Source organism: Opisthocomus hoazin, chromosome Z (genome assembly GCF_030867145.1).
Source record: "Opisthocomus hoazin isolate bOpiHoa1 chromosome Z, bOpiHoa1.hap1, whole genome shotgun sequence".
In the NCBI taxonomy this organism is placed as follows: Eukaryota; Metazoa; Chordata; class Aves; order Opisthocomiformes; family Opisthocomidae; genus Opisthocomus; species Opisthocomus hoazin.
In genome coordinates, this window is record NC_134454.1 from 63,707,102 (window position 1) to 63,734,422 (window position 27,321).

At 38.2% G+C, this 27,321-nt stretch overlaps 1 protein-coding gene across 1 annotated transcript; it reads right to left on the reverse strand.

Annotated features, from left to right (window-relative positions):
* On the reverse strand, window positions 1-27,321 carry WDR41 (WD repeat domain 41). Its single transcript, XM_075410688.1, has 13 exons — window positions 27,184-27,321; window positions 23,526-23,641; window positions 19,393-19,441; window positions 17,440-17,571; window positions 17,032-17,094; window positions 16,408-16,519; window positions 14,972-15,034; window positions 13,641-13,751; window positions 12,140-12,312; window positions 9,144-9,265; window positions 8,061-8,149; window positions 6,154-6,287; window positions 1-4,341 (listed from the first exon to the last, which is right to left on the reverse strand). The coding sequence occupies exons 1-13, from the start codon at window positions 27,232-27,234 to the stop codon at window positions 4,189-4,191; spliced, it is 1,368 nt and encodes a 455-aa protein (XP_075266803.1). The 5' UTR covers window positions 27,235-27,321; the 3' UTR covers window positions 1-4,188.

Sequence of the window (27,321 nt, forward strand, 5' to 3'; positions counted from 1 at the left end):
CCTGAACCATTTAAAACAACCTTCTTATTACAGAGACTGTCAGAGCCCCACCTGTTCTCTTTTTCATATAAAATCTTGATATGAGTCAAATTCCCTTAAAATTGATCATACAAGGGAGGAAAAATAATGTGTTCTCTATAATTCGTGCCATCCACATGCTTCTCTGCCATCTTACAGATGTTACTGTGCAATGTTTCATCAAATTTTACACAAAAACCGTTGTGGTACTTGATCAACATCCTTTTTTATAAAGTGGTGTTTGTACACATGGTCATCAATTTTATTAAACTGATGTAAATTTTATGATAAGTCCACATATTGTGCCACTTCTAGGACGAACCTGTCACTTTCTAAAAAAGCTTCCAGGTTATAATTTATAACAGCATTATAATTTGTACTACTTTTTCCCTCTGAATAAAATGCTGTTTGTTTTGTGGTGTAAAGGTATTTCAAAAGATGTAAATAAGTTAGAAATCAAACATAGTTCTTCATTAGTTTTAAGAGATTAAATTTATGCTAAAGCTCCCAAAGCACAAATGCATATTTTTGTACATCTCATTTTAATCACATGCAGAACATGAGTTCAAATTTTAGACTATTCTCAGACTATTCAGTTAACAAATAGTAGCAGAGCTGCTGATTTTTAACACTGTGCACTCCAGGCTGCAGACAAGAGCACCAAACCTGTGGCTGCAGTTGAAGCAGCAATCCACTAGTCATTAAAAGGAAAGGTGTTGGTACATACTCTTTACCTCCCCTGTGCTGTATCACGAACTGAACCCAGTAAAGCAAGTCAAAAACCAAACCCAAAGTTTAGGTTGCTGTGCAAAAGTTAAAATGATGGTTGTTTACTGCAGGTAATGTGCCAACCTTTTTTGTATGTTTTGTACCAAGTTCTGAAACAAAAGGAAATATTCATTAAAAGAGTATGTGCAGAGAAATGTATATAAGCTATATTTTTGTTAGAATTGTAATAGAACCTTACTTTTGTCATAGCTAAGGCAAGTTGCTGTGTATTAAAGTGCTGCACTGTATATATTTGAAGAATGGTGGTTTTGGTGAAGTATGTTTATTCATTCTTTTCTATTATCTATTGCAACATTCTTCAAAAACTGTTTGCTTTTACCATTCCTTTACTTAGAACTAGTGCTCTTGGTGGTTGTTGTACCTTAACTATTCTGATGACTGAACGCTCACTGCAGCTTGCATTAGAGAAAAGAAATTCACAAGATTGAAGGCTTTGTCATCTTAATTTACTTCGTTAAATACAGCAAAACTGTAAGACCAGATCCATGTAAAACATTTCAATTCATTATTATTTTTGTCACACTTCTGTCACAAGGAAGAAAATGTGAATGGTGGAAGGAACCTAAGAAATAAAGTTCAGCCTCAGTTCTGGTTCACAAGTTAAGGCGTTAATGTGGAATCAGTGTATTTGTTGCAAGATCCTCTGTTTCTTCCCACAGTCAGAGACTAAGCAAAAAAGTAATTTGTGTAGAGAAATGTCCTCTTCAACAGCAAAAGAAATCAGCATAGATTAATTGTCGTCTGCCAGTTGTGTCAGATCTCCTAGACTTTAACCTGTCCAGTTGATTAGCAGCTGTTTGTTTCATGCTATTGTCAGTGCACAAATACTTAAAACAGTCACCTCAGAGTTGTACAAGTGTTAAGGTTAGGTCTGATAAAGATATTTACTTTCATGACGTTAACATATGGAATACTTCTCAACAGCAGGTAGCAAACTCTTACTTAACAGGAGTGGGAAGTATAGCCTTACTGTGTTCACTATTATGCTCAAAGTTCCATCTTTAAAGGAAGAGACCCTTGGGAGATCTATTACCAATGGAGTGTATTTGAGAACAACTCCACTTTTGATAAACATTTATACATGCCGGTAGGGCTATTTGAGTCTAAATTACCTCCCTGTAAAATGCACAGTGAGTTTTGTGACTAGAACTGTTCGGTTAAATTGGTCTGTTTCTCTACCAGGTATTCACTTAAAAGCAGTCACATAAAAATGAAATAGTAGTTCTCGTGGTATAGGAAGAAGAGATAATAAAGAAGATGATGGTCCTTCTCTCTAGTTGTAACTGATGATAGCGGTACCCTCGCTAAAAACACAAAGTTTTATCAGCTTTTGCTGTAAAGTTTTAGTAACAATGTGTAAACAAACACTTCTATACAACTAAATAGTCATTTCTCAGTTGAAAGAACGGAAAAAGAGACAAAGAGAAACTGATCTCCCAGCTTGTTCTGGGGTATCCAAAAACCCAACACTTGCTGATGAAGACAAGCTGAAACAATGCAGACTGACAGGCAGAAAGGTGTAACGTGCCTTCCTCCCCCAAGTTTAATACCATATACCCAAAGGCATGTTATCACCAGCCGCAATCCAAACACTTCTATGCTAGTCTCTACAGAATAGCCCCCCCGAGGAAAATACGATGCAGCTCAACACTGACATAACCTTCCTGAATTGAAATAAGAGTAATTTAACAATTTCTCCATCTGTTTTGTGTTTTTGAAATCTATCATTCTGAGCTCTACACTCAAATAAGACTAGTTGTACAAGTTGACTAAGTGGGGAAAAAACTACAGCTCAAAATTTTACTGTCCCTCTACCCTGCCTTCCAGGGAAGACTATGGTCAGAGTCGAGAGGCAAAGCTTGGCTTCTGGGTGGTAGGGAGAAACAAGGCTAAAAGGCTCCTTGGTTTCTTCTAGGAATCTGGAGCTTCCTTCTTTTGCTTCTGCTCTTGTCTGATCTGCTTAGCCCTTTGTTTTAATTGAACTTACTTGCAGCCGCTAGATCTTAAGTCTGGAATTACAACCCTGTAGTCTCCTGTACTGAAAACAGTTCTCATTGATTTAAAGCGAAGAGATGGCACTGAAAAGTTGCATGAGACTTACCTGAAACTGTTTAAGCACTGGATCTTCTAAGTAGACCTGAGGATAGTGGCACCTACTTCTACGTGGCTTTATGACCACTAAGTTCCCAAACCCCCCCCCCTCCTAGCTCTTCTCTGTTCAAATGGTAACTTGTCACTCATTATCTCATCCTCCCTCTCACTTTCTTTGTATCAGTTCTGGGTTTAACTTTACTTTTTTTGTTTTTTTGGAGCGGAGGCTTACTGCTTCGGTTTGGGGTTTTTGTTTTAGTTTTTTTTTTCTTCCTACTCCTGTTTAGCTTGCAGATTACCACTATCTCAGGCTTGAAAAAGGCATTGTGTACTTAGAGGCTTTTTATATTCAAACTCCAGAATACAACTTATCCTTACAAACTTCATGCAGATTCTCTGCAGTCACAGTTTAGCTGAGAATTTAGTAATCATCTGGCAAAAGTGTTTTGCTAGTACTGAACACATCAACTGCTACTGCTTAAGAAAGTATTTTACATTCTGAAAATGTGCGGTAATGCCAGTGCTTTTTATTAGACACAAATTAATTTGATGAATGCACCATGGAAAGACTAAGGTAAACCAATCACACTTCATGCTAGACATGGTAATGGTGCTGTATACACACCAACAGTGTAGGTTAACCCAGGGTAAAATTGCAGCTATGCAAGCAAGGAGTATCTTTATAGCGTGCTTTGCCAAAAATTAGAACCTGAAAAATCGGTATTGCCTACTTTTCTTTCTTGCTCTTACCCTTGGTGCAGGATAGCAACTTCAAATGCAAAAATTCTATCTGAGAACTATTTCTTTTGAGGTTTTTTGTAGATACATAAATCTGAGCCATCACTGACTACAGTTTAGCTTCAGGCAGTAAGTTACATAAAGCAGGAAGCCTCAGATATTTTCAGTGCCTCCTTTCTGCACATAACACTGTAGAATGCCCCCAACTGATTTAGTTATGATCCATCCGGGGATTTTCACAAATACTAATTTTTACATCCACCCATGGTATTTTTAAACACTAGAAATAATATTAGAAACCATTTAATGTGTCATCATTATCTTTAGTCTTTCAAGAGAAAGCTATTTCTGCTGACAGAGTAAGCCAAGTAAGTTTCAACATGCGAAATTCTCCTTCGAGGACAACAGTAGCAACTAATAAAAATTCCAATATAATACATAACATTAAGTGTAAACCTTACTGGTAGTCACACTTGCAGTAGCTCAGACTTTCTTTATGTTCACATTTAACACACATCCAGTTTATGCATATGTAGCCTTTGTTCGAGCAATTTAAAATGCGAGCTGCAAATCACCATTTTGCGCCAATTTTTGGAATAGTGTTAGACTGCGGAGTCTAGATTCTTGTTCACCATCCTTCCACAAAATGATGAGGTGGTCAGCAGAGCACGTAGCCAGTCCCAGTTCACCAAAGTACAGGAACATCTGCAATGAAACTATTACTATTACCATGATGCTCACATGCAATTGTCAGCTTGCTCAAGTGTTCAGTGTACAGCTGGACTAAAACATGTGTCTGAAATGGTTCTGCTTGAACATAGGTATGCAAAATTATAATGTATGCTTTCTACATGTTTGAGATGTCATAAAATCCCTACATGATACAACTCTTAAACAGCACTTCAGACTGAAAGATCTCAGTTTAGAAAAAGCAATAAAGCCTTACAGATAGGGAAGCTAAGGTACAGAATATTGAAGAAACTTGTTCCAAGTCAGCAGAAGAGTGAGGGACTTGTGTGAACTCTGATCTCCTGGCTGCTTAGGAATAGAAGCCACTGTTCTGTTCACTTGGGAACACTGTCCCTTTCCCACACAACAGCACAAGCTACCATCACCAGGTCTGGAAGGATCAGAGTAAACAACTGTGACATCAGCATGTGCCTGCTCATGCAAAGGAAGCCAAACCAGCAAGAACTGCGATACAGGAGAAAAGTGCAGCAGCAGTGGAGGGATTTTGCAAGAGCAATGGAGCTGACAAGTCATGTAGTTATCCCCGACTTCAGCGACTTCCACAAGGCTGCCCAAAATTAGGCACTAATTGCAGCTCAACACAACAGCCAATGGAACCAGGCCACATGACACCACTCTGGCATGCTTGCAGTGTCCTGACTCTTCAGCTTGTTGAAGGGATCCGCCCAGGCGAAGCAGTCAGACCAAGGATTGCGCTACTGCCTGCAAACAGACACTTACTAGCTATACGGTTCCAGTATAAATACTCTGGCCAAGCCCACATCTCTGACCAACATCACTACTCAACATTTCCAGCCTCAACTGCTCCAGTCGTCCCAGAGTTTAAAAAGGGACTTTTCCATATGTAGAACATTGCAGGAAATCACATCCACCATCATCCCAGTTACTCCTTGGCTCTGCAGCATCACAGCAAAGCCCCAACATGTGCCTCTCATCTCCTTTGCTGTGCCTCTTGCTGAATTACACCCTACATCCTCATTCTTAGATAGCAACTTTCCATACTCATAACAGGGCCTCTTTCAACAGTTTTTCAGAAAGAAAGATGGTAAAGAGGGGCAGAAAGCCTTGCAGAAATCCCGGTAGCAGAAAGGTCCACCTTAGCTATTAGTGAAAAGCTTTCAGCTTTTACCTGTAGCAGTTCTGAAATCCAGTCTCATGAATACTTGTGAGCAAAACTACTCCAGAACCACACCACTCCTCTCTACCTGCCCTTCCTCCTGCTCCTGCCAAGAATGTTATAAAAGTCAAGTGCAAGAAAGTGGTTTCTCACTCCACTAGGTTTTTCAAACACAAAAAGGTATCCAGGGAAAAATGCCATTTAAAACAAAACTAGGCAGACACAAGCATGGAATAGTATCTGATCTAAAATTAAGACCTCCTTAAGGCTCACAGCACAGAGGGCTAGGAAATTCCTGAATGGGTTTTGTTTGATATGAGCATTTGTTTAAATTGCAAACTTAAGATGAAATCTGGACCAAACATACAGTTCCCAGCTGTATTGTGGTCTATAAAGAAACCCAGTATCCCACTAGATTATCTGTAGCATGTATGCTTGCACACACAACCCTCAGGCATCAGTGAATGAGTTCTCACTAGAACTTTAAGTCAGTATGTATTACTGTTTTCACACTGCACTAAATATACCACACAAACAATGTATTCCCAGCCTCCAGAGCCAGACGAAAGTTACAGCTGTTTAAGAAACACTGCCAAAATACATTAATAAGTGAAATCCACTTTTTCTTGTTCTTACTAACGTTGACCCACCTGCACAGCTGATGAATGACCAATCAAATCACCAACCAGCTCCAAGAAATACATAGGTGTATTCTCCTGTATCTTCTTAGCAGCTTGGTTTGGCTGCTTGTTTGCCCTTCCAAATCCCCACATGCTGAAAAAGCCTGGGGTGGGGGGGGGGAAAGAAATTTTATTTTGGCAAAAATCACAGTTTATTTTCTCTAGCTAAAAAAGAGAACTACAGGAGCCTGTCTAAAAGCAGGACAGTCTGTGTGGCAAAATGACAGAAGCATTGTACTGTGAAGCATTTCTATGTCTGGATTCTTAATCTTGAGGAGAGAAGGAAACAAAGCAACCCTGTCTTTTGTCCTTTCAAACATGCCTAATTAGTCACCTGGATGAGACAATATATGATTTAGCAAGAAGTTCAAAGACTGCCTAAATGAACCAACCCAACAGCAAAGGTAGATGCAAGACAGTGATGTTTACTTTTGCTCTGTCCTCCTAAACTGTTATTTGTGCAAAGAGAGAACTGAGGTGCCAGTCTCTCTCACCCCTGCACGTCCTGCCCTAAGGCATTAAGAGTGCTGGCTGACACTGGCTGACACTGAAATTGCCTGTTTTTATATCGCCCACTGGCTTTCTCCTTCAGATTTATAGCTATCAGCCAACCCAGAGTGTAAAGGTAGTACTTCACATTCCATTCAGATAGCAAGAAAATATGTATTTGTGCCACAACATCTGGAAGAACTGTGTAACACTACTGACAGAAGTAAGAAAGCTGGGTTCCGTACACAATGCAGTCCAAACTTTCTTCCTGACCCTTCCCTCAAGCCCATTAGCACACAAAACAGGAAGTGTGCTCTACCATGGCCCTGGTGCAAGCGAGAACTGGAGAGATGGCCAACTACTCAGGGGATTCTTTTGAATAAATATGGAGCAAACCAACTGCAGTCCACCTTTCTTACTATTACATATGGTTTCTTTCAAATGTCTCCAATCATAGAAGTTATAATTTTCCAACGTGAAATGAAATACCACTTGTCACAATAAGAAGCAGACCTGTGTAGATCAGCTGTCACCAGCAATACTGAAGACAGAACATTCCTGAAAAAGTGTTTCTAAATGAACCCAGGCAGCAAAAAGATATTTGCAAAAACTACCATCAGCAGCTGAACAGCCAGGTAGACAAGATACATCATGAAAATTATTCACAGCTTAAATAAAAAAATTTCAACATAAGAGTAACAACTCATTACTGTTCCCAGTCCATAATACTACTTACATTGTCCAGAGCACCTGTCCCATGACCACAACTACCAGTGCCCAGGGAAGTTGCTGGCCTGGTCAAGGAGCAGCAAGCACTACACAGGCAATGTCTGTACTTCGGGAAAACACTTCCTAAAAGACTAGCAACTCGCCCTGAGGACTGGGACACCCAAAGGTAGTATGTAAGTGAGGCTGGATACAGCCTCAAAGTAAGTCCCAATGTCATTCCAAGTCTAAAGAAGAGATGTGGACAACACATTTTTTTGTGCCAGCTGTTCATCTGCAAGCTTCTCTTTAGGTTTCTTCACAAGGTCCTGCAACTATTTACTCTTGCATGGTAGAGGATGCAGCACTATTCACTAAAAGAAGTGGACCAAAAGTTTGTCAGGAGAGGCTATACTTTTTGTTAAACCAGCTGATACAACTCTAAATAAGCTCTACAGTACAGAACTGCTTCAGCTGGACCTTCTAATTTGGTACATCAGATCTTGGAGGGCTTGTACACCCATGTCTTCTTCAGTTTCTCTCCCACATCTGTTACCAGTTTATTGAACACAAGACATTATATCTTCTTATAAAGCCTGTACGCCTCCCTATTCCTACATAGTGAATACAGGGTTTCCTGTCATCCTTTTTAAATGTTCTTTTCACCCCCACTACTAGCAAACCTGTTGGAACCGGTTCAGCTGGCAGCTGCTGCTTTTCTCGGAGCTCCCAAATGCGCACACTGCCATCTTCTGAACAGGAGATCAGCTGCCTGTAAAAACAGTTGATACGCAACACTAGCATGGGTACTCATCTGCACAAGTCACCTTATGATGTTTCTATAAAAGAGATAGAAAGTGCCTCAGGTTCTACATGTTTGCTAGAACTCTCAAATGTAGCAGGACATCCAGATGTTCCATACAAAACAAGGTGTATTTGTAGCAGGACAAACTATAACGTACTTGCAAAATAGGTGGGAAAAAATACACGTTGAATTGCGTTTTAAAAGCACACCACTCAAAAAAAATAACAAGCCTAGACTCTGGAAACACAGTTTCATGAACTGGCTTCCATGAGCTCACTTACATTACAGAAAAACTTTTTTTTTTTTTTTTTTAACGGAAAAATAACAAAAGGAAGGATACACCTTTTCATTACATGTTTGGAACGGTTTAGAGCAGCACATGCATCTACAAGATCAAGGCCCTAACTTTTATCTTCTGGCAGACTCTTACTCCATTGAACACCAGTATAAAGGGATCCAACAATGCAACTATTAGATTATATATATGCAGCAAATTGTCCAACTTGGATGTAAAAATAAGTTCCAGCTAGAAATTCAGCACTAATAAGCAAAGACTGGAAGTTATAATTTCTTGTCAAAACTTTTCAACTGTTGCAAAATATTTAGTAAAAATATTTGCTGAATATGCCATAGACCTTTGCTTTATAGAAATAAAATGCCATTAAACTATATTTTCACAATGTAGACCAAAGTGCTTTACCAAGTCCGATTCTGAAAACAGCCAAGATATTTTACTCCAAGCCTGTACATCAAGCATAGTGGATTATAGTTTTTTTCCCCCACTGAATTACTATGACGCAGTCTCAAAATCAGATCAACAAGTTCTATGTAATAAAATCAGATCGAACTAAAGATCAAGTCCCTGCCCTAGAAATTAGGCATAGCTTTCAGACTGCCTTTAGCCACCCTTCCAAGTTCTGCATTTCTTTACTGCATTAACAATATGTACCATGACTCGTACCCGTTCGGAAGCTTCTCAATGTGCAGTACAGACGAGTCGTGAGCAGTTCTCTGCCAGGCAATCACACGCTTCATTTGAAGATTATATACGTGTATGCCTTTCCCAATCGCAGCAAACACACACTGGAAAGAAAATTCAATGGAACAACTTACAGAAACAGATACTGAAAGATCACTCTGTGTGTAATAGATTTCCAGCAGTACCATGATGTCATTGAGCCCGCATTATATAGCTTGTTTCTGTCCTCGTGTTACTGCTTTATCCCAAACATACAGAATCAGCAAGTTATAGAAAAAATATGGACTTTTTGGAGGAAGTGAGAGATAGCCTCACAGCTATCAGAGCAGCTGTTTAATTTCTGTATTTTCATCCTGTACCTTACAGTCTAAGCAGAAACCAAGCATACCAACAAATCAACAAATTTCTGCAACTAAACATTTATGTTCTTACACTAAAATAATGCTCTGTGTTTTGACAAACTCTTGTTTTACAAAGAAAGACTGAGAATACAGGAAGCTGTTCTGCATTTTTGCCTTTTTTTTTTTTTTAATTTAACTGAAGCCGCACAAAGAGGTATTGCTCAAGCATTTGCGTTCTACTGAGCGTAGAAAAGGAACTCTCTCACAGAAAGGTATTACACAATACTGCAAAGATCTGGAATCATTTTGCATACAAGCTCTTCTTCAGAAAACTGCAGGGATTTCATCTCGTAACTGTCACAGCCCTAAGAAGCAACAAACAGTTTACAAATCACTGGACCTGGACCCTCCCATGACTTGTAATGATTTTAGAGAGGACAAACTGTATATACACACAATAAATACTTGGTACCAAACAGAGGAGTGCAAAATGTTTCCATTCAGTCCATATGTGGGTTTTGAACATACCTTGTTTAGGTAATGGTATGCTGGATCTTTTCCCTGAATGGCCTATTTCCATCTACACAGCCCAAACATTAATGTCTCCTAAGCAGTTCATACTACACACTTCTCAACATTTTGTAAAACTGGTAGTGTGTGTGTGTGTGGGGGGGGTGGGGTGGGTGGGTGGGTGGGGGGGGGGGTGGGGGGGGTGGGGTTTATTCTTACACACATCTGTGGTGGGAGCTCCAACAGCACTGAAACTAAGCTCAGATTTCTGATAGCTCTCTTCCAAATCAAGGAAAACACACTGAGTTTATTTTTATTATTTTCCTAGTTTTGTGTGGGGCTCAATTCAACGACCTTTCACACCACTCTCCCACTCCTATATCTCAGCCTTTTCTCCCTTACAGTCTTCTACCTTGAGACAGGCTCTCTTGAGTTTCATACAGTCTTACTGTTTTACAAACGATGCTCTTGACAGATCACTTTTTTTAACACACAAGCCACAGCAAAACCCTGGTCATCTCAAACCCCAAGAAAATAACAGACGATGAAGCATAAATTGTACACCTATCTTAACAGGCAAGTTAAAACACACACACACGTATCAGGACAGCACATGCACCCCTTAGCACTGTTTCCTCCTACTGCCAAACCTTTACCATCCCATTTGTTTCTGAATGATGTTTTGCCTACAAGCTCAGTGTCAAGCTAGACAAGTGCATCTTCTCCAACTACCTGACTACGAAGCCTGCTGACGAAGTTCCTAACAGAGAAAATACCAATTTAAATTTTTTTTTTTTTAACATGAAGAACAGTGTTCTGCTTTTAACATAGTAATTAATTATAGGAATACATTTCTTCACCACTTGCCAAGTAGGAACTTTACAATACAGACAGCTCTGCCCTAAAAGCAGCTTGTATTTCAGGATGTAATGCTCAAACCACCTTGTCTTCCTACCATCTAAAGTACCGTAAATGAAACTCTGCAGCTATTTTAGTTTAGTTCCATGAATGAAAGAAAGTCCTCAGCAGCCGCAGATGCCACAGTTTTAATTACTTCTGAACTTCTCAGAATTCTTTTCCCCTCCCTTAAAACACATCTTGTATAGCTTTCAAGCAGGAAATCAAAGTGTTTTGAAGCCAAATTATAGAAATTCTCCTGAACAGGATTGGCTTTTTGCTCCTTCTAGAACTGAGAACCCACAACAAAACCACTGGAAATGCTACCTTTAGAGACAACTACATCTCCCTCAGTTCAGGCCTACACCCCACAGTGTTTACCTCTCCAGTGTTTTAGCAACGCTCTTTTCACAGACAAATGTGACAGGTAACTACCTGGCCCTCAGCCTACATTAAGGCTTTCCACAGCTTTTATTTTTTCAGAGCTCTTATCTCCGAATCAATTTCCAGGAATCCCCTCCTTATTCATTCCCAAGCAAGTGGCCTACAGGCCCCAAAACAGAATCCCACTGTACCCCAACTATGAAACATTTTTCTTTTGCCAATAACAGTAATATTTCACAAACATAAATAACAACCTGAAGATTTTTAGTGTTTCCTGAACAATAACTGGATTCTGCCTAAATATTCTAGGAACTCTTTCACTATCTACAAAGTACGCTTACCATTGACTGGATTTTGGCTCTTTACATTTGAGTATAGCCCATCTGAACAGAAGCAGCAGTATTTATTTACTACTAAGCATAGGCGTATTTTTTAATTCACTTCATAGTACCCTCCGCTACAACTGTTCAAGAGTCGCATTATTGTGGGAACTTCATATTCTGTGGTTCTGGAAATGCAAGATGTGTGCCATCAAAACACACACCTCCTCTTTATTTCTCTCTAGTGGTACTGTAAACAACTAATAAATCTTTGTTAGTCAAAAAGAAATGCTGTCGTGACAGCCCATTATGTTAGTTCCCATACCATCAACATATTACAACCTTCAGTCAGCTCAGTGACCAAAATGTCATATAAAAACTGTTGACTATATGAAAATAGCTGTGCATGTTTTAAAGAAGCATCTCATACTGAAACAAGCAAACTGAAAACACAAAACACTTGGCCTTCTATGGTAATGTCATGCTAGCTCACTTGAAGTAGTTTACTCTGTTTAAAGCTTTGTACCTCCTCATCAGATGTCAAGTGTTGAACTGAAGTTTCATTTGGGCTTTGGGATAACTTTATTTCTGGCTGTACAGAGGAGTCCCAGAAGTTGCACTCAGATGCCTGCTTTGTCCAGTCAAGTGCATCCCAAACTATTAACTCACCCACATGAGAACCTGTCACAAAAGTCAAGTCTAGAGGGGGAAAAAAAACACATAGAAATCACACGACATAAAAAAATCATAAAAATCATTTCACACAAAGTTACAACCCTAGAAAGTCAAGAGAGCCCATTTTCAAGTGAAGCTATGTGGAATGTGCAGTACATGACCGACAGGACAAAAACCTCTCCCTCTGAGTAAATGCTCACTTGATTACCTAGCATAGCTCAGATAAGCAAACTGAGACGAGCTCTCTCTTATAAAATTAAAACTAGAATGGAGAACATTCACTGGCCACAGTTCACAGTACCATATTGCAAAGGCAGGGAAGACCACCAGAAATATGTACAAGTATTTGAAGTTTATTTGCTGCCCACATACAAAACCCTTCTAGTCCTTGGACAAGTATGTGTATAAGCACCCTTCAGACACAGCAAAGTATGGCTTTGCCATACACAGAAATAATGATCACAAATTAAATGGATGAGTTAATGGCAAGATTGAAGTAGCTGCTCAGGAATTTGTTAATCACACAGGGAAGGGAACTGCTTCAACAGTACTTAACACAGGTTACATACTGTCTTTTTAATCCAAACATTGCTTCCCCTTCGTAATCAAAAAGGAGAAAACAACGGCAACAGGAAACCCCAGAAAAAAATACCACAGAATCTAAGTTTTCTTCTTTCGAGCTTCTTGCTACCTCTGTACCACAGCCCCTTGGTGCCAACCAGTCTGACACAAATAAGCCCCAGGACAAATACTCACTCTACCACACCAGGAATAACTTGTCCTGGGCTCTGGGGGTGCTCCATAAAAAAAGACAGGGAAGAGAAAAGCAGAAGCAATTGACACTGCTGGTAGCAGAGTAGAGAGAATTTCAGGCAAGACCTCAGTATTGCCCTAATGAGCAGCAGAGATTGCATCATCTTCGAGAGCCTCTAAATAATGCACCTATATGCAGGCCCACATCCACACACCCAGAACTTTCAGTTACCTTGGGACTACAACTGCAAAGGACATGGCATTGTATATTCCATTTTAAGAATCAGAAAGAACAAGAAAAAAAATAGCATTTCAAACCTTCCCAACAGGAAGACGACCCAGAGTTCCATTCCCATCAATGACATTGCTTCTTTTGTGCCTTTTCTACATGGTAACCTGCCTGGTTTCATTTCACTGTTAATCCATAAATAAAGCCATTACATTTTCACATTTCACTACCTTTTCAGCTACACAGAAAGATACATCTACTAGTTATGAAGTTTCACTCCAGTTAAAAGTTTGGTCCCAATAAAAACTCCACAATTGAAATATACCACTGGTAACTAATGAAACTAGTAACATTATAAAACGACCCTTACCATTGATGCTGACTAATGACAAAATGTTATCCTGATGGTCTACAAGGCGTTTTACTTCAAGGACATTCCAGCCTTCAGACCCATCATTAGAAGGAATCAACCTAAAAATTACTTTAAAGATATATAGAGAAATTGTCTAAATAAGCTTTATCATTCAGAATAAAATGTACCTATGCTTAAATACAACACATCATTTTCAGAAAGACACAAACTAAAACATAAGTGTGACAGTTACAGATGTGCAGAGCCACTTATGACCACTCATAACCCCCCAAAAAATGGGCACAAATTATTTCAGTGTTATTACTAATGCCTCTTACTACAGCAACTATAGGATAAAACATTTCAGCCCAGTAACTCTGAAATTCAGAGAACTGGTCAACATCAGAAGTTGCAGAAAGCAGAAGTGAAAAGTATTAGACATCTTTATGGATAAGTAAACTAGAAGTGAAACATCTTTCTTAAGGACTCATCTGACTGCAAATTACTATTCAAAAAGATATTCTTTAGCAAGGTCATCAACATCGCCAGGAATTAAGACTTTATTTTAACCATTCTTGGAATTTCTTTTATTCTATCTGAATGGCACTACAAAAGAACTGTGGGAAGTTCAGATGGAAGTTTACACTGTATACCAATGTATAAACACAAGACAACTATTTTTAATTTGCTCGTGATTCTTTGATCGGAATATCAGATTGCTATTTTTCAGGTAAGTGTTTAAATATATTGAGCAAAGACTGTTGTTTTGCTGATTCACTGCTCTGCTTTTCCTCCTGGATTTTCTTCCATATTTTGAAGTCTCAGTAATTTTATAAAAACACTCTTATTTAAAAAAAACTCTCCACCAACAGCTGGCCAATGATTTACAGTTTGCATACATATAAAACCCTGTCTCCAAGTGAGCAACAGAAACCATCACATTGTCTCATTATAGCTTTGCACATTATAATGAAATCGGCAATATCTCATACTTCGGATTTTGGGATAAGGAGACTCTAGAGAAGCCCAGTATCTGACATCTCAGACAACAAGATCCATACTTTCTCCAGAATGACAAATGTAGATCATCACAATCAGATCTCAAGAGGTGGCAATAACAGTAACAAAGAATACAGAAGAGTTTAGTCATGCAGATCTCAACAAAATTTCTGAATTAGATCATTATTGTTTGCCTTTGTCATATAAGTGAAAAAGGAAGAAGGTTGCTAATCGCACTAATACCATTTACTTTTCCTGTACAATTCCAGCAGTGTACTCTTTACACATATCTCCGATAAGCAGCTGTTATAGAGGAACACGAACATTTAACAGAAATGCACCATACTCACTCAGCTCTTTGCCAACAGCTGCCGCAACACAATTTTTAGGCAATTCAACCAAAGCACTGATACCTTTGAAAAAAAATACAGGAGAAAAGGATATTTGTTGGCCGCAAGAAAACACAACAAAATGTTAACTCTTTTATTACTAAAGTTCTTCAAAATCTTGCTTTCACTTATAAGTTACCATTAAAAAAAAAGCATATTGCCTAAGTGAAAGTTCAATGGCATTGCAAGAGAACCAATTACCTCACATGGAGTTAAGAGTCAGGAGTTTTGGTCCTGAATCCAGCAGAATTCTGAATGTCAAACTTGAGGTGAAGCTGAGAATCAATAATCTTCTTATTTTAAAAACAGTTAATATTGTCCTAATGCTGGGCAATATTAAGGACACTGTGGTAATTACTGAGACTCTAAACATACGCAGTACCAAAGTTATTAGATACTGACACTACCACAGTATTCACGATACTAAAATATGGTGCAGAGCCAGCTGAAGAAGAATAGGGCACAAGATAAAATGTCCAGCCTGCTGTTACTCTGCCTTCATCCTGCACAGAATTCCCCCAGTCTGTGCTGCCACATCATTAAAGGAAAACTCCCCAAGGAATAAGCCATCTGTCTCTTTCTCCATACAGGAAGCAAGACATTAGGAGGGAAAAGAGGCCCCATGCTACACATCCCATTGACCCATTATACAAAAGTTTCAATAGCACCTCACGCTAAGCACTACAGCACCACTTCCAACTGGTATTTGGCATGATATTTCATACTGAACCAAAAGAAGTATTAATATCCTCAAAGATTCAGAAGGTTTTGCCTACCACTACTTCATTCTATGACAAAAAGAAGGAAAATATTAGTTCCAGCTTAGAATTTGATTCACAGCTTCACAGATATCTTTGTAAATTATGGCAATAATATGCCACAATTTCCTTCGCATGGACAGATAATATATAAGCTTACTATCAGAAAAGCATGATTGACATAGACATCTGATTACATTTACTGTATTTCTATCAAAACCTGCATTTTTCTACATCAAAAAACCTCATTCCTAATAAAAAGAAGTCTTTACTGTTCTACTACTACAAAGCTTTACTTAGCAATAATACTCCTACCCATTCACAGAGAAAGCCAGCCAAAGGATCTGGTCTTCATTACAGCAAACATGTATAAATCAGCATCCAAGCTCTAGCCCTTTAAGTCCAAGCTAATGTACAGTTACTGAGATTTGGTATGTTCTAAAATTCACACAGCACAGGAGATTAAAAGCAGTCTTAATTCAGAAACGATTAAGTCTGACATTTAAAAAAGAAGAGTAGCTCTAATACATAATGTTATCATTAGAATTAAAAAGAATTTGCCAAGTTGGTTTTGCATCATTATACAGATCCATTTTACTTGCACTTTTAACAGCTATAATGAGTCATTTACATTTTTACCTGCATCAGTAAGATGACTGGTCTTACACAGGAGATCTAATTTTCGGTTCCAAACACAGAGATCACTCCCTCCAGACAACCATACATCCAGTCTTTGAAGAACTGTCAAACACTGCAGAACAAAAATCAGATATATGTCCCCTGCAAAAGTTCCACCGGGAATTTCTCAGTGAAATGATCATGAGCTTTAGCTAGATAAAGCTGTAAGTACTATGAAATATAGGATTAAGGTGTCACTTTCCTGAGAAATACAAAATTAATTACACACTATATGCTACATTTTTTCCATCGACAATGCAAAAACTGATTTTTCAGTGTTTTTTTTTCTATTATTAACATTCAAGAACTGGTTTGACTGTAGGTTGCCTTTTCCAACACAGTAACAAAACCAAGCCATAAAATGAACTTCGTTCTACATGCTTTCTAAAAGAAAATTGAGGCATTAGCAGTTCCAAAAACCAAGTTAATAATTGTGCCCACTTCTCAGCCACTCACTATGTACCTGTTCTTAAATCAAACACTGCTGTTCATTTTAACAGACCTGTCTATATGGCCCATGAACATACACATTAGATTCTTGTATACAACAAAACAACAGACATACCTATGGTTTCCTGAGCTTACCTTTACAGTAGAATGGAAACATGACACTTTCTGAATCTGTCTACCACTAGTGCAGTCCCAAACCTGACTTTATTCATTAAGGAAACAAAGGTTTTTATATATTGTAAATATAACTGCTGTGTTTGTAACCAAGTGACAGACTGGGAAATAGGTATGCAGAAATTTAGTCTACTAAATCCCTACTGTCTTTTCATTATTTGGCCAAAAAGACATACTAATAAAGGTCTGTTACGGATTTATTTTTGTAGCAAGGATTGCATATACTTGTGAGCAATAACTAGTAAGATCCTAGTTTAATACAATTATGCCTACTGGATATTATCAGCCTATAAACAATCTGCAGCCTGTCTCAATGCTACCTAGCAAAAAGGCTACAGAAATTTGAATCCTCTCCAGATCTAAGGATACAAGAACTGTTTTATCAGCTGATGCTGTTAAAATAAAATGCTTTTTTTCTTCAGAAGCACCTGATGAAGAAAATGGTGCTATAGCTGTAATTTTGTGTGTGTGTCCATGAAGCTCAAAAAGTTTTTCTCCGGTCTGAAAAACAAAAGCAGAGAAAACTAAGGGTTAAATTTGGAAAATGCCTATTGTAGCATATGACATAGGTAGCAAATGACTTTCGAAAGCAAGAATATCTAAGACTCTAAAATATCCCTTTCTAAAGTAATTTATGAATTTACTGCCTACTAACTTCAATACTGTTCAAGATCTTACCCAGAATTAAATAACCTATTAAGTATACGTGTAAAGGAGTATCACATAATAAAAATTACTCTAAAAATAAAATTAAAAAACCTCTAAAAGCCCTTAAGAGCTAAGTTCTGTATTAAACTTGTTTCACTTTAATGCAAATATTGGCCATTTACCCTTTTTAATGGATATTACAGTAATTCAGATTTGTTGACAAACCCTCTCTTGAAAATGTAATTTTTTTTGATTAATGACAGAAAAGCTTGACCTATACTTACAGCAAACACAGTACTGCTAATTTCATGACAATATTTAGTATGTACATTATCTATAGTTTCAGGTTGGTGGTTTAGATAACTGCAGCTACTTCTACTCTATTTAGCTAGACAGCGAAACCCTACAAATGTATATGCAGAAGCATGCTGGCATTTTAAACGTGCAATTAAAATACAGGGTAGTTATAACTGTAAACTTCTTTACCCTTATTTGTTAAGTTTTTAAATTAAAACTATAAAAGGTTTGCTTCAACAAAAATATAATGAAAATTCTACAGCTGGATATCTAAATTAGTTTTACATTTACAAACTTCTCAGAACACTGAGTACATATACTCACATACGTGGCTTTCAATATTCAAAAACAATTACCTCTTCCAAATTATAGAATTATAAACGGCCTTCAACAACAGCAAAGCACTGATACTGCTCAAAAGAGAGAGAGTTTCAAGTTCCTCCTTCTGTATTTTAAAGTTACACCACCATAAACACCACAGAATTTTTTCAGGTTTCTAAAACAGTTTACAGTCTGAGATTTCTTTCTTCCTTAATTTGAATGTTTGATAACTCGTCACAGTTGAGACAGAACAGTATGTCTCCCTTTTAGACTTCCTATTGAACAATCTAACTTTTATACTAGCCCTCCTTAACACAGGTCTAATGCTTATCCCTTTTCTGTAATTTTGTCAATGATATGGGGACATAAAGCAGAAGAGCAGAACAATGGGTATTACACTTACAGAGCACTATTTCTATGATAAATCTAACATATTAGTAAAGTTTTCAAAAGTTATAGGAAGATTTTTATCACAGCAAGCAATTAAGGCCTTGTTTCTGCACTGCATGAAATGTTTAACTTCGGCCAACTTTGGTGTCTTCCCAATACAGTTATGTGTTAGCTCTCCATTTAGTCTAATCAATTATACTACAAACAGATATTGCTAATAGAGCCACTAAAACATACTTAAAACTTAAATATATACATACACAAATCTTGGCAGCATTGGGACCTTGCTGTTGAGTTACCAGTCAACTTTTCGGTGTTTACAGCAAACACCAAACATACTTTAAATGAAGAATTAAAGCCACAAATTCATACACACTTCTGCTTTTCACATCATCATTTCATATCAGATCTCCCTAAAATCACTGTGTCTTCCCAAAACAGTCTAACTTTTAAAACTTACTGTTCTCATGGGTTCACGCAACTTTTACCTTCCTAGCTCTCCTTTATAAACTAAGACAGACTCCCTCCACTTGCACATTTTCAAACAGTAGCTCTGCAGCAATTCTTCTTTATTCTGCTTTTCGCTATTAGACATTTCTAACTCCTCTCCCCAACTTTCACCCTGTCCAGAGCACACAAGCTACCCCCCCAAAAAAAAGAGCTAACCTGAGCATTCCACAGAAATATGATTCCATCATCTCCTGCAGACGCAAACCTGAAATGAAAAAGGGGGGAAAAAAAAAGTGCTGTGAAAAATTCAATACAGCACAGCAGAATGGAAAAGCAGTAGAGAGTTATGTAAGAAAAATATTTGCAAGATATATCAGACTCCAGCTTTAAAGAATAAACATATATTTGTAAATCCCAATTAGAGTTTATAAACTGAAGTCAGTACATTTAAAGAATTCCCACACATACTATCACAAATAGGACTCCGACATTACAGAACCATTTTTCTTACTTAAAAACATGAGATCTTACACACAAAATAACAGTGTGCTCTAAAATTAAATACTGTTATTCAGAGCCAACTGACTGCAAGACATCTAAGAAGTTACAAACCACTCATCCAAGTTCAGCCAAGAAGGGGAGGACCCCAGTATTTACCATGACTTTAAACTGTGGCTTAAAAGAACTCCCAAAGGGAGTCCATTTAAGCTGCTAAATTTGACTTCTGCTAAAAATCCAGCTAGAAGGCATACCATGTGAGGAAAAAACAGGTTCATATTAGCATGTTAATCTCACAGTAACAAAGTCTGACCTAAATTCGACCTTTTTCCCTAGGCTAGAGTGAATACCTAACTATCTGCCTAGGTTTGCACCTTCTCACCACCACAGCTACACTGTAGCTGGAGCACACCTCCCAGCTATGCCAGTCAAGGTGTACCATGAGTTCACAAAGCCTAGAATAGAAGCAAGACCTTCCATAAAAAACTGCATTCAGTTGTTACTTACAAATATACCTACCTCCTCATTTCTCCTTCTGCCTTAAGCCTTCACCGTGTGTTAAACAGATAATATTTACCGAACTAAGACTGATACTATGTGCAAGAAAGTGATGAAGAAGAGAGGTTACATCACTTCTGAATTTTTTTCTGTTACCAGCTCTGAATGGTTTCATTAACCACTTACATGTCCTTTCTTTCAAACACTTTGCCATCACAATGTTTGTGAAACTTGCTAACAGACTAAGTTTTCAGGCATAAAGCAACAGGGTTCCCCCTCTCCTTTCTTCCACACATCCTCCTGTCTTACTCTATTATAGTTGAAAAAAAAAAAAGCATAAGCTGTACTTTCTTTGTATCTTTCATTATTTTATATCCAATTAAGCCCCTCTTTCAAAAAGGTTAGAGCAAAAAACAATCTTCCATGCACACCTCTGATAATATTAATCTTTAGTTCCCTTTTAGCTCTATTACACCTTGTTTTTTCACAATGTCAAGAACTTAATAAGACTTTCACAATTCGGCAATAACCCTTTAAACTTCAACTCCTTTCTTGCGTATTGTTGGAGCTGTGTGCCACTTGAACAAAATATGGGTAAGGCAACTGGTGTTTGAAAGGAGGCATGAGTGTAATTCATCAACACACAAGTTCAATAGGGTGCTGTCGTGTGTATTTTCCTCCTCATCTTCTCACCAGGACTTCTGTTTAAGTATAAAGGTATATTGTAGAGTCAGTTATCCTGCAGTCACATTCTGTTCACCAAGGTGGAGATTCACGGGTCACCTGATTCTTTTTCAGTTATGATCACTCTCATCTATAACCTTGTCTGTTTCCTGAAGGAGCAAGAAATGGTCAAATAAGTAACAAAAAAAGCTATTCTTAAAATGTGTTATGAACTCTGTTTAGTTTAATGTGTCAAATGCTAGAGTATTACATGCAATTTTATCTCAGTCCATTTTTTTCAAAGACTCTTGCTGAGGCTTAGCTTTCTTTAGTGATCTTCCAATCAATATGACCCCTCACTTCATGTTCAAAAAGTACATGAGAAAAGAAGAAAAAAAACAGCTTTCTGTTACGTTTATACAGGATTTATTTAGTATCTTCAGAAACCAATCTGAGAAAATTTTCCACTCACTGGTTTTAGCTGAGCCACTGAGAAAACAAGAAAATCCTTCTGCAAAATTCTCAATAAGATGACATTATCTCAAGACCTGAAGCGTGAAACTTGGCTTACAACAGTTGACAAAAAACACACAATGGAATAGCTGCAGAAACTAAATAAAAACATTTCAGAAGCTGAGTAACAGTACCAATTTTACTGAAATGAATCACGTGAAAAATACTATCAGCTGTTTAACAATCCAGAAACTACTATATTCTTGAAAAATAAAACCTTAGAATTACTGTCCAGTGAAGCGACTCTATTAAACTCCTTAAAATCTCAGAATATTAACCAGCTATATAACTTACTCCTTATCCATATGCTGTTTTATAACCTATCCTCAATGCAGCCATCCAGGCTTCAGTTTTACACTGATTGTCATTAGTTTAGCTTCAACAATTTACCTGCTACCATACAATGAAGGCCCAAATGGTAAAAGATCCCTTTACATCAAAGGGGGGTACAGTCTAAGAATACTCTGGTATTTCTGTAACAACCAATGACATTTATTGAGTATGTGTTTTGGGAAAAATGTGCTTTGAGGAAGCGTTATTAAAATAAACTAGTGTGGAAAAAACCCACAAGATTCTCCTATTTTTATATGAATCTTCTGTTGGATTACTACAACGTAGAAAAATTAATTCTACGGTAATGCATGTAACTTTTCTGATATAAATATATATGACGTTACAAATGAAAACTGACAAGCTAAAATTTCTCCATGAACTCTTCTGTGAATTTTTTCTATACACATTTACAAAATTCTTAGAAAAGAAGATTCTGTGGGCATTCCAAATTTAGAAGAGACCACCTGCTCAATCAATGTGCATAGGGGAAGGAAAGAACCTTCCTTCACAAAACACCTACTGTACACTGCAAGGATATAAACCAAACGCTTACCCATGTTAACTTTGTATATAGTGTATTGATTAATATATTAGAAATCCCCTTCTGTGCCTAATCCATAAAAGACATAAATTACTACAGCTCCTTAACAGAGACTCTTGCCTATTACATTCTTAGTTCTAAAGGTTTTCTATTTAATTCTCCACATCAGCCAGGAGTCACTACACTTCTTATTGACTAAAGGCTTCACAACCCTATTTTTAAGGCAGATAAATATTTCCTGTCATGCAGGATTAAGATAAATTAGAGAACATGCAAGGCTAATTTAGACAAAGCTAGGACAGAAGCCAGGCCGTAACGTAAAACTATCATAATTCATTCTCTCAATCACACTTCCAAAGTGACAAAAGCAAATGTAGGGACTTAATCTCTGCTTCATAGCCAGTTTTCCAGTTCTTAGATCACTCCATCCTCAGAGTTCACAATAAAGTTGGACCTAGCTACAAGGAACTAAGAACAGAATAGATAACAATTGTCAGGGAAATCTACAAAAACAGCGTACAAAGATAAAGACTAGGAGAGAGAAACAAAGGAAATGTTGGGTTTCAAAGAAGTACGGCAATGAAAAAGATCAAACTGGAGGAGACAGGTAATGCAGAGATTAGGCATATATTGAACTCTACTAAGCAGTCATTCTGAACAAAGTGGTGAAAATTCCAAAATCTGGTAAGTTCTGAAAAAAATTGCATTACTTGAAGCTCAAGTGAATTAAGCACTAGAGTTTCAGAAGAAAGTGCTATAAAATACTGGGAAGAAAGGAAGAACAACATTCAATATTGTTGAGACTGTCATGTTCAATTGCTACAGTGTTTCTGTAGGAGTCTATTACATTATTTTGTAGAACCAAAAGGTGAAATAACCACTGTCATCAATGCAAATGCATGAAACACATACATCCACTCAGAACTGAAGCAGACACTACTGCGTATTGTCCTGGGACAAAGTGTGGCATGTACAGAAGGGAATGTACAACCTATGAACAGCCTGAAAAAGAAGGGCTGAACTAGCTAAAGGCATTTCTTTCAAACAAATTAATTTGTACCAAGAAACCTAACTCTATCACCATTATTTTCTCATGAAGTTATAATTTACAAGAGAAGCCAAAAGATACAGTATCATACCAAGAAAAAGGAGTGTTCACCCCTTGCCTTTTTTAACTCTAGGCTTTTCCTGCCCTCCCCCACCAAAAATAAAGAGAGGATTAAAAATATTATTACATTTTCATAAATACTCTCTGAAGTATTGCCAACGATGCTGTGAAACAATTTGAAATGTGATTTCATACCTGCAATCATCTATTTGCACTAGAAATCGTACTATATCTTGATGGCCTTTCAACACAAGGAGCTCCGTATAAGGGTTCTGTATTTGTTCTTCACCAATTGTCTGTACAGATGATTTCTAAAATTCATGAAAAAGGAACGAAATTTATTTTGTACTGAAATAATTATTTTCATCAGGTCTTTGTAATGTCTAACAATCTACATATAGGTACATGTGTGAATGTATAGTTATATTTGAAATTAAATTAAGTTTCTGAAATATCATTTTGCCTTAATAAAAATAATTACAAAAGATCATGTCTTCTTATTTCAAGTAAATAAGATGTTTCTATAGCATGTATTTTAAATTATAATATAGCATCTTCTGTTTAACAAACACATTTTTTATGTCTTTAATCACTGATACACCAAGATGAAAACCCAGTTTAGTCATGAGCTGTCATGTGGAGCCAACTTCAAGACTCAATTCACCCTATACTCAGTTTTGCATAAAATACACCTCTTCTGAAAGGTCTGTGAACCTCTCATATCTTTCATCTCCTGTTCAATTTTTAAATCCTATATAAAGATGACATATTTAAAATAAATAAGAATAAGAATAAATGCTGTTCTGTTACATAATATATAAATCATCCGTTGGGACTCTATTCACAAAATACAAAAGCAAACCACTTACAAAAACACAGAAAAATATTAATCATTTTCTAGAACAGCATCTGCAATTACCTCCAACTAGACTAATAATTGAAAGAACAATCAATCACTCAGAGCAAGCTGATCACCAGGCAGGGTCAATAAAATATTGCATAGGACTGCAGTTTCAAGGCACTACAGTTCTGCTTATCTCAATCATCAGTTTGTGAAAGACCTTAAATACAAAAAAGTTGTCTGCTATTGAAACATTCTGGAACAACTTGCTATTAGACATTATTTAAAAAAAACAAATAAACAACTAAATAGCTCAGTAGTAACTCAGTGACATCACTCCCTTCCTTCTAGATTCATTTTACGTGACAGTCAACATCATCTTACTTCCAGGACTGTCTCTTCTTTGAGGACTTCAGCAAAAGCTGAACTGTAAAACAGAAACTACTGAACACCATACAACATGCAGCATACATGGGAGGTAATCCTACATGAAAGGCAAACATATTCTCCTCAGAAACTTCAATATTTTCTTGCAGGAATAATAAATTATTTTCTATTACCTCTGTATCGGTACTATGATACTATTCTTCAGAAGTTAAGAATGACAAAGTTAATAAAAAGAGAAAGAAATCTGTATTTATTTTTAAAATGAAGAGGTTGTCAAAATGCTAGTTCTTGTGATTTTATCTTAGTTTTGTGCTATCTGATGCATTTCATGAAACAACTGTTCCTCATTTTATGCAATTATGTGTGAATAGCAGTTCCCATTTAAAATGATACAAGTAGATTCTGCATGATTATAAAGAAAAGTTGGACAAATATGGAAACTTGGAGCTCAGCTGTTAATCACAACATTCCTCAAAAAAAATTCAGACTTCTAAAACTCCTTAGCAAATCTCAGCATCACTGGATGACATTAGCAACACTGTAGTCAGAAGACTTCCATTTTTATTTACCAACAGAAGCATGCATTCACAAAACAATGGTAACATTGCTTTGAAGAAGTTAGAGTTTGTAACATTAACAACCCAAGTCTATATTCTGTTGTTGCTTCCTATTCAGTACAAGACTGTACTAATTCCTTTGAGCAACATGACTAATCTTATTTTTTTCTTAATTCTAAGAATGCCTGTGAATATTAAAAGGTACAGTGCTGATGAAGTACTATAGATAACAACAAAATAACAGTTTTTCCCCCAATACTGTCATACAACAAGCTCTGCTCTCTTCAGACCTTCATTAATATTTACCAAAGTGTTGGATTAGATGCACATTCTTTCTCCGAAGAAATCTATTTCTGATGTAAACTATTACTTGAACTCTCTTCTAGCACCATCAAGTTCTTAGAATAGAAAGCTAGATGCTGATGCTAATGGAATCCATTCCCAGCTTGCATGTTTTTATGCAGGACCTGTAAGCATCACTACCCACAACATTCATCTCAGCTTCAGAACTTCCTACAACCCCCGTGATCTGAAGCATTTTCAAGTGGGATTTTTTGAAAGCAATTCACCAAAAATATGGATACTTGAGTATACAGGTACACTTATGTATGCATCATGGAGCATGACGGATTAGCTTATACGGACCATGCTGCTACTGCAGTTAGACTGCTCCCATTACCAGAGCCACCCTGCTTAAGAGGTACGCCACGGCCATCAGCTGAAGAAATTCACGAGCTTAAGTCTACATGATCTTCAGCTCCATAGTAAAAAAAGAAAAGGGTAAGGAGAATTTTCCACCTCATTAATTTAGGACAGCTTTGCCAGAGGCTTTCTTCATTCACCCAGTGCAATGTCACTCTAATACATCTGGCTGGCTGAAGCCACAGCACATGAAACAAACACCATAAGTCCACAGCCCACATGCTGTAACGAGCTTCCTTATCTGTTTAAGGAGAGTACGGAGACAACAAATGGTTATGAAGATGATCTTTAGATGAAAAATATTACACAACACAGTAAAAAAGAAGAACAAAAAGAGTTTGGGGACTAACCCTTATGAATATTTGTTACTCAGCTTTTCCATAGATAAGCAAAATGATGACTGTCATTCAGCAAACTAGTGGCACCAATGTGAACAGAAGTCCTGTGGATCAGGTTTAACCTAGCTACAAATGGCAGAATGGAAGAACTGGACCACAGCTTGACTCATGCTTTACTAAATCACAGTACAACTAAACCATTGCCAGAGCGTAAGCTTTGGAGAGGGACACACACTAACATAGTTTTTCTAACTCTAGTTTCTACAGTTTTTCTAACATCTTAGAAAGCTGTTGTACACTTCCCATCTTTCTTGTAAAAACAAGTGCACGCAAACCGGCTAAATTCGACTGCAGTAAAGCCAACACTCTGCCTGATGCCAAAGGGCAGAGGCATTCTCGGACATCGTCACTGCAAATAGGCTCCGACTCAAACCTCCACCGAAGTAACTATCGGCATTTGAAATCAGCCGTGACACTGTTGTGGCCCGCTCACGGTCAGCAGCTGAAGAACAACTCCTTCCTCATACCTGTCTAGGTTACAGAAGCGCCAAGTGTTGGGAGCCGAGCAATAGTGCCAATTAACTCTTGTTAAGTCCGCGCTGAGAACTTCCGCGGAGCGTTAGGGACAAGGAAGCCCCAACAATCTCCGCCTCGAACCCAGCAGAACTCTTTTCCCCCAGCAAGGCGACGAGGAGGACGCCTGCGGCCGGCGCCCGACGCAGGCCTGCTTCGCTCTGCGGACGACGACACACCGAGGGGGAACGCCAGCAGACCGCCACAAACAACAGCCAGGCCGCACGACTCCCCCGGTGCCGCCTGGCTGTTCGCACTACCGACCGGGGCGCTCCGAGGGCCGGCCTCCAGTCGACCCCGCCAGCCCTCGAGGCTCGCTACGGCCCTCCGCTAGCGTCGCGCTGCGAGAGGCCGGCTGCCCCTCGGGACAGGCCCGGCGGCCCCCGGCCTCGGCCCTACCGCTCCTCCCGGCCCCGCCTCCCGCCGCTCTGCCCCCTTCCCACCCGCCGCCTCACCTCCGCCAGGCCCTGCGGCTCCCGGCCGCCGCCGATCAGCCACCGCAGCATCAGGAGCGGCAGCCGCGACCCCGCTGCGCACTGGGACTCCCCTACCTGCCTGCCCCCCGCCGCCGCTCGGCGGGAAAGGCCCTCTTA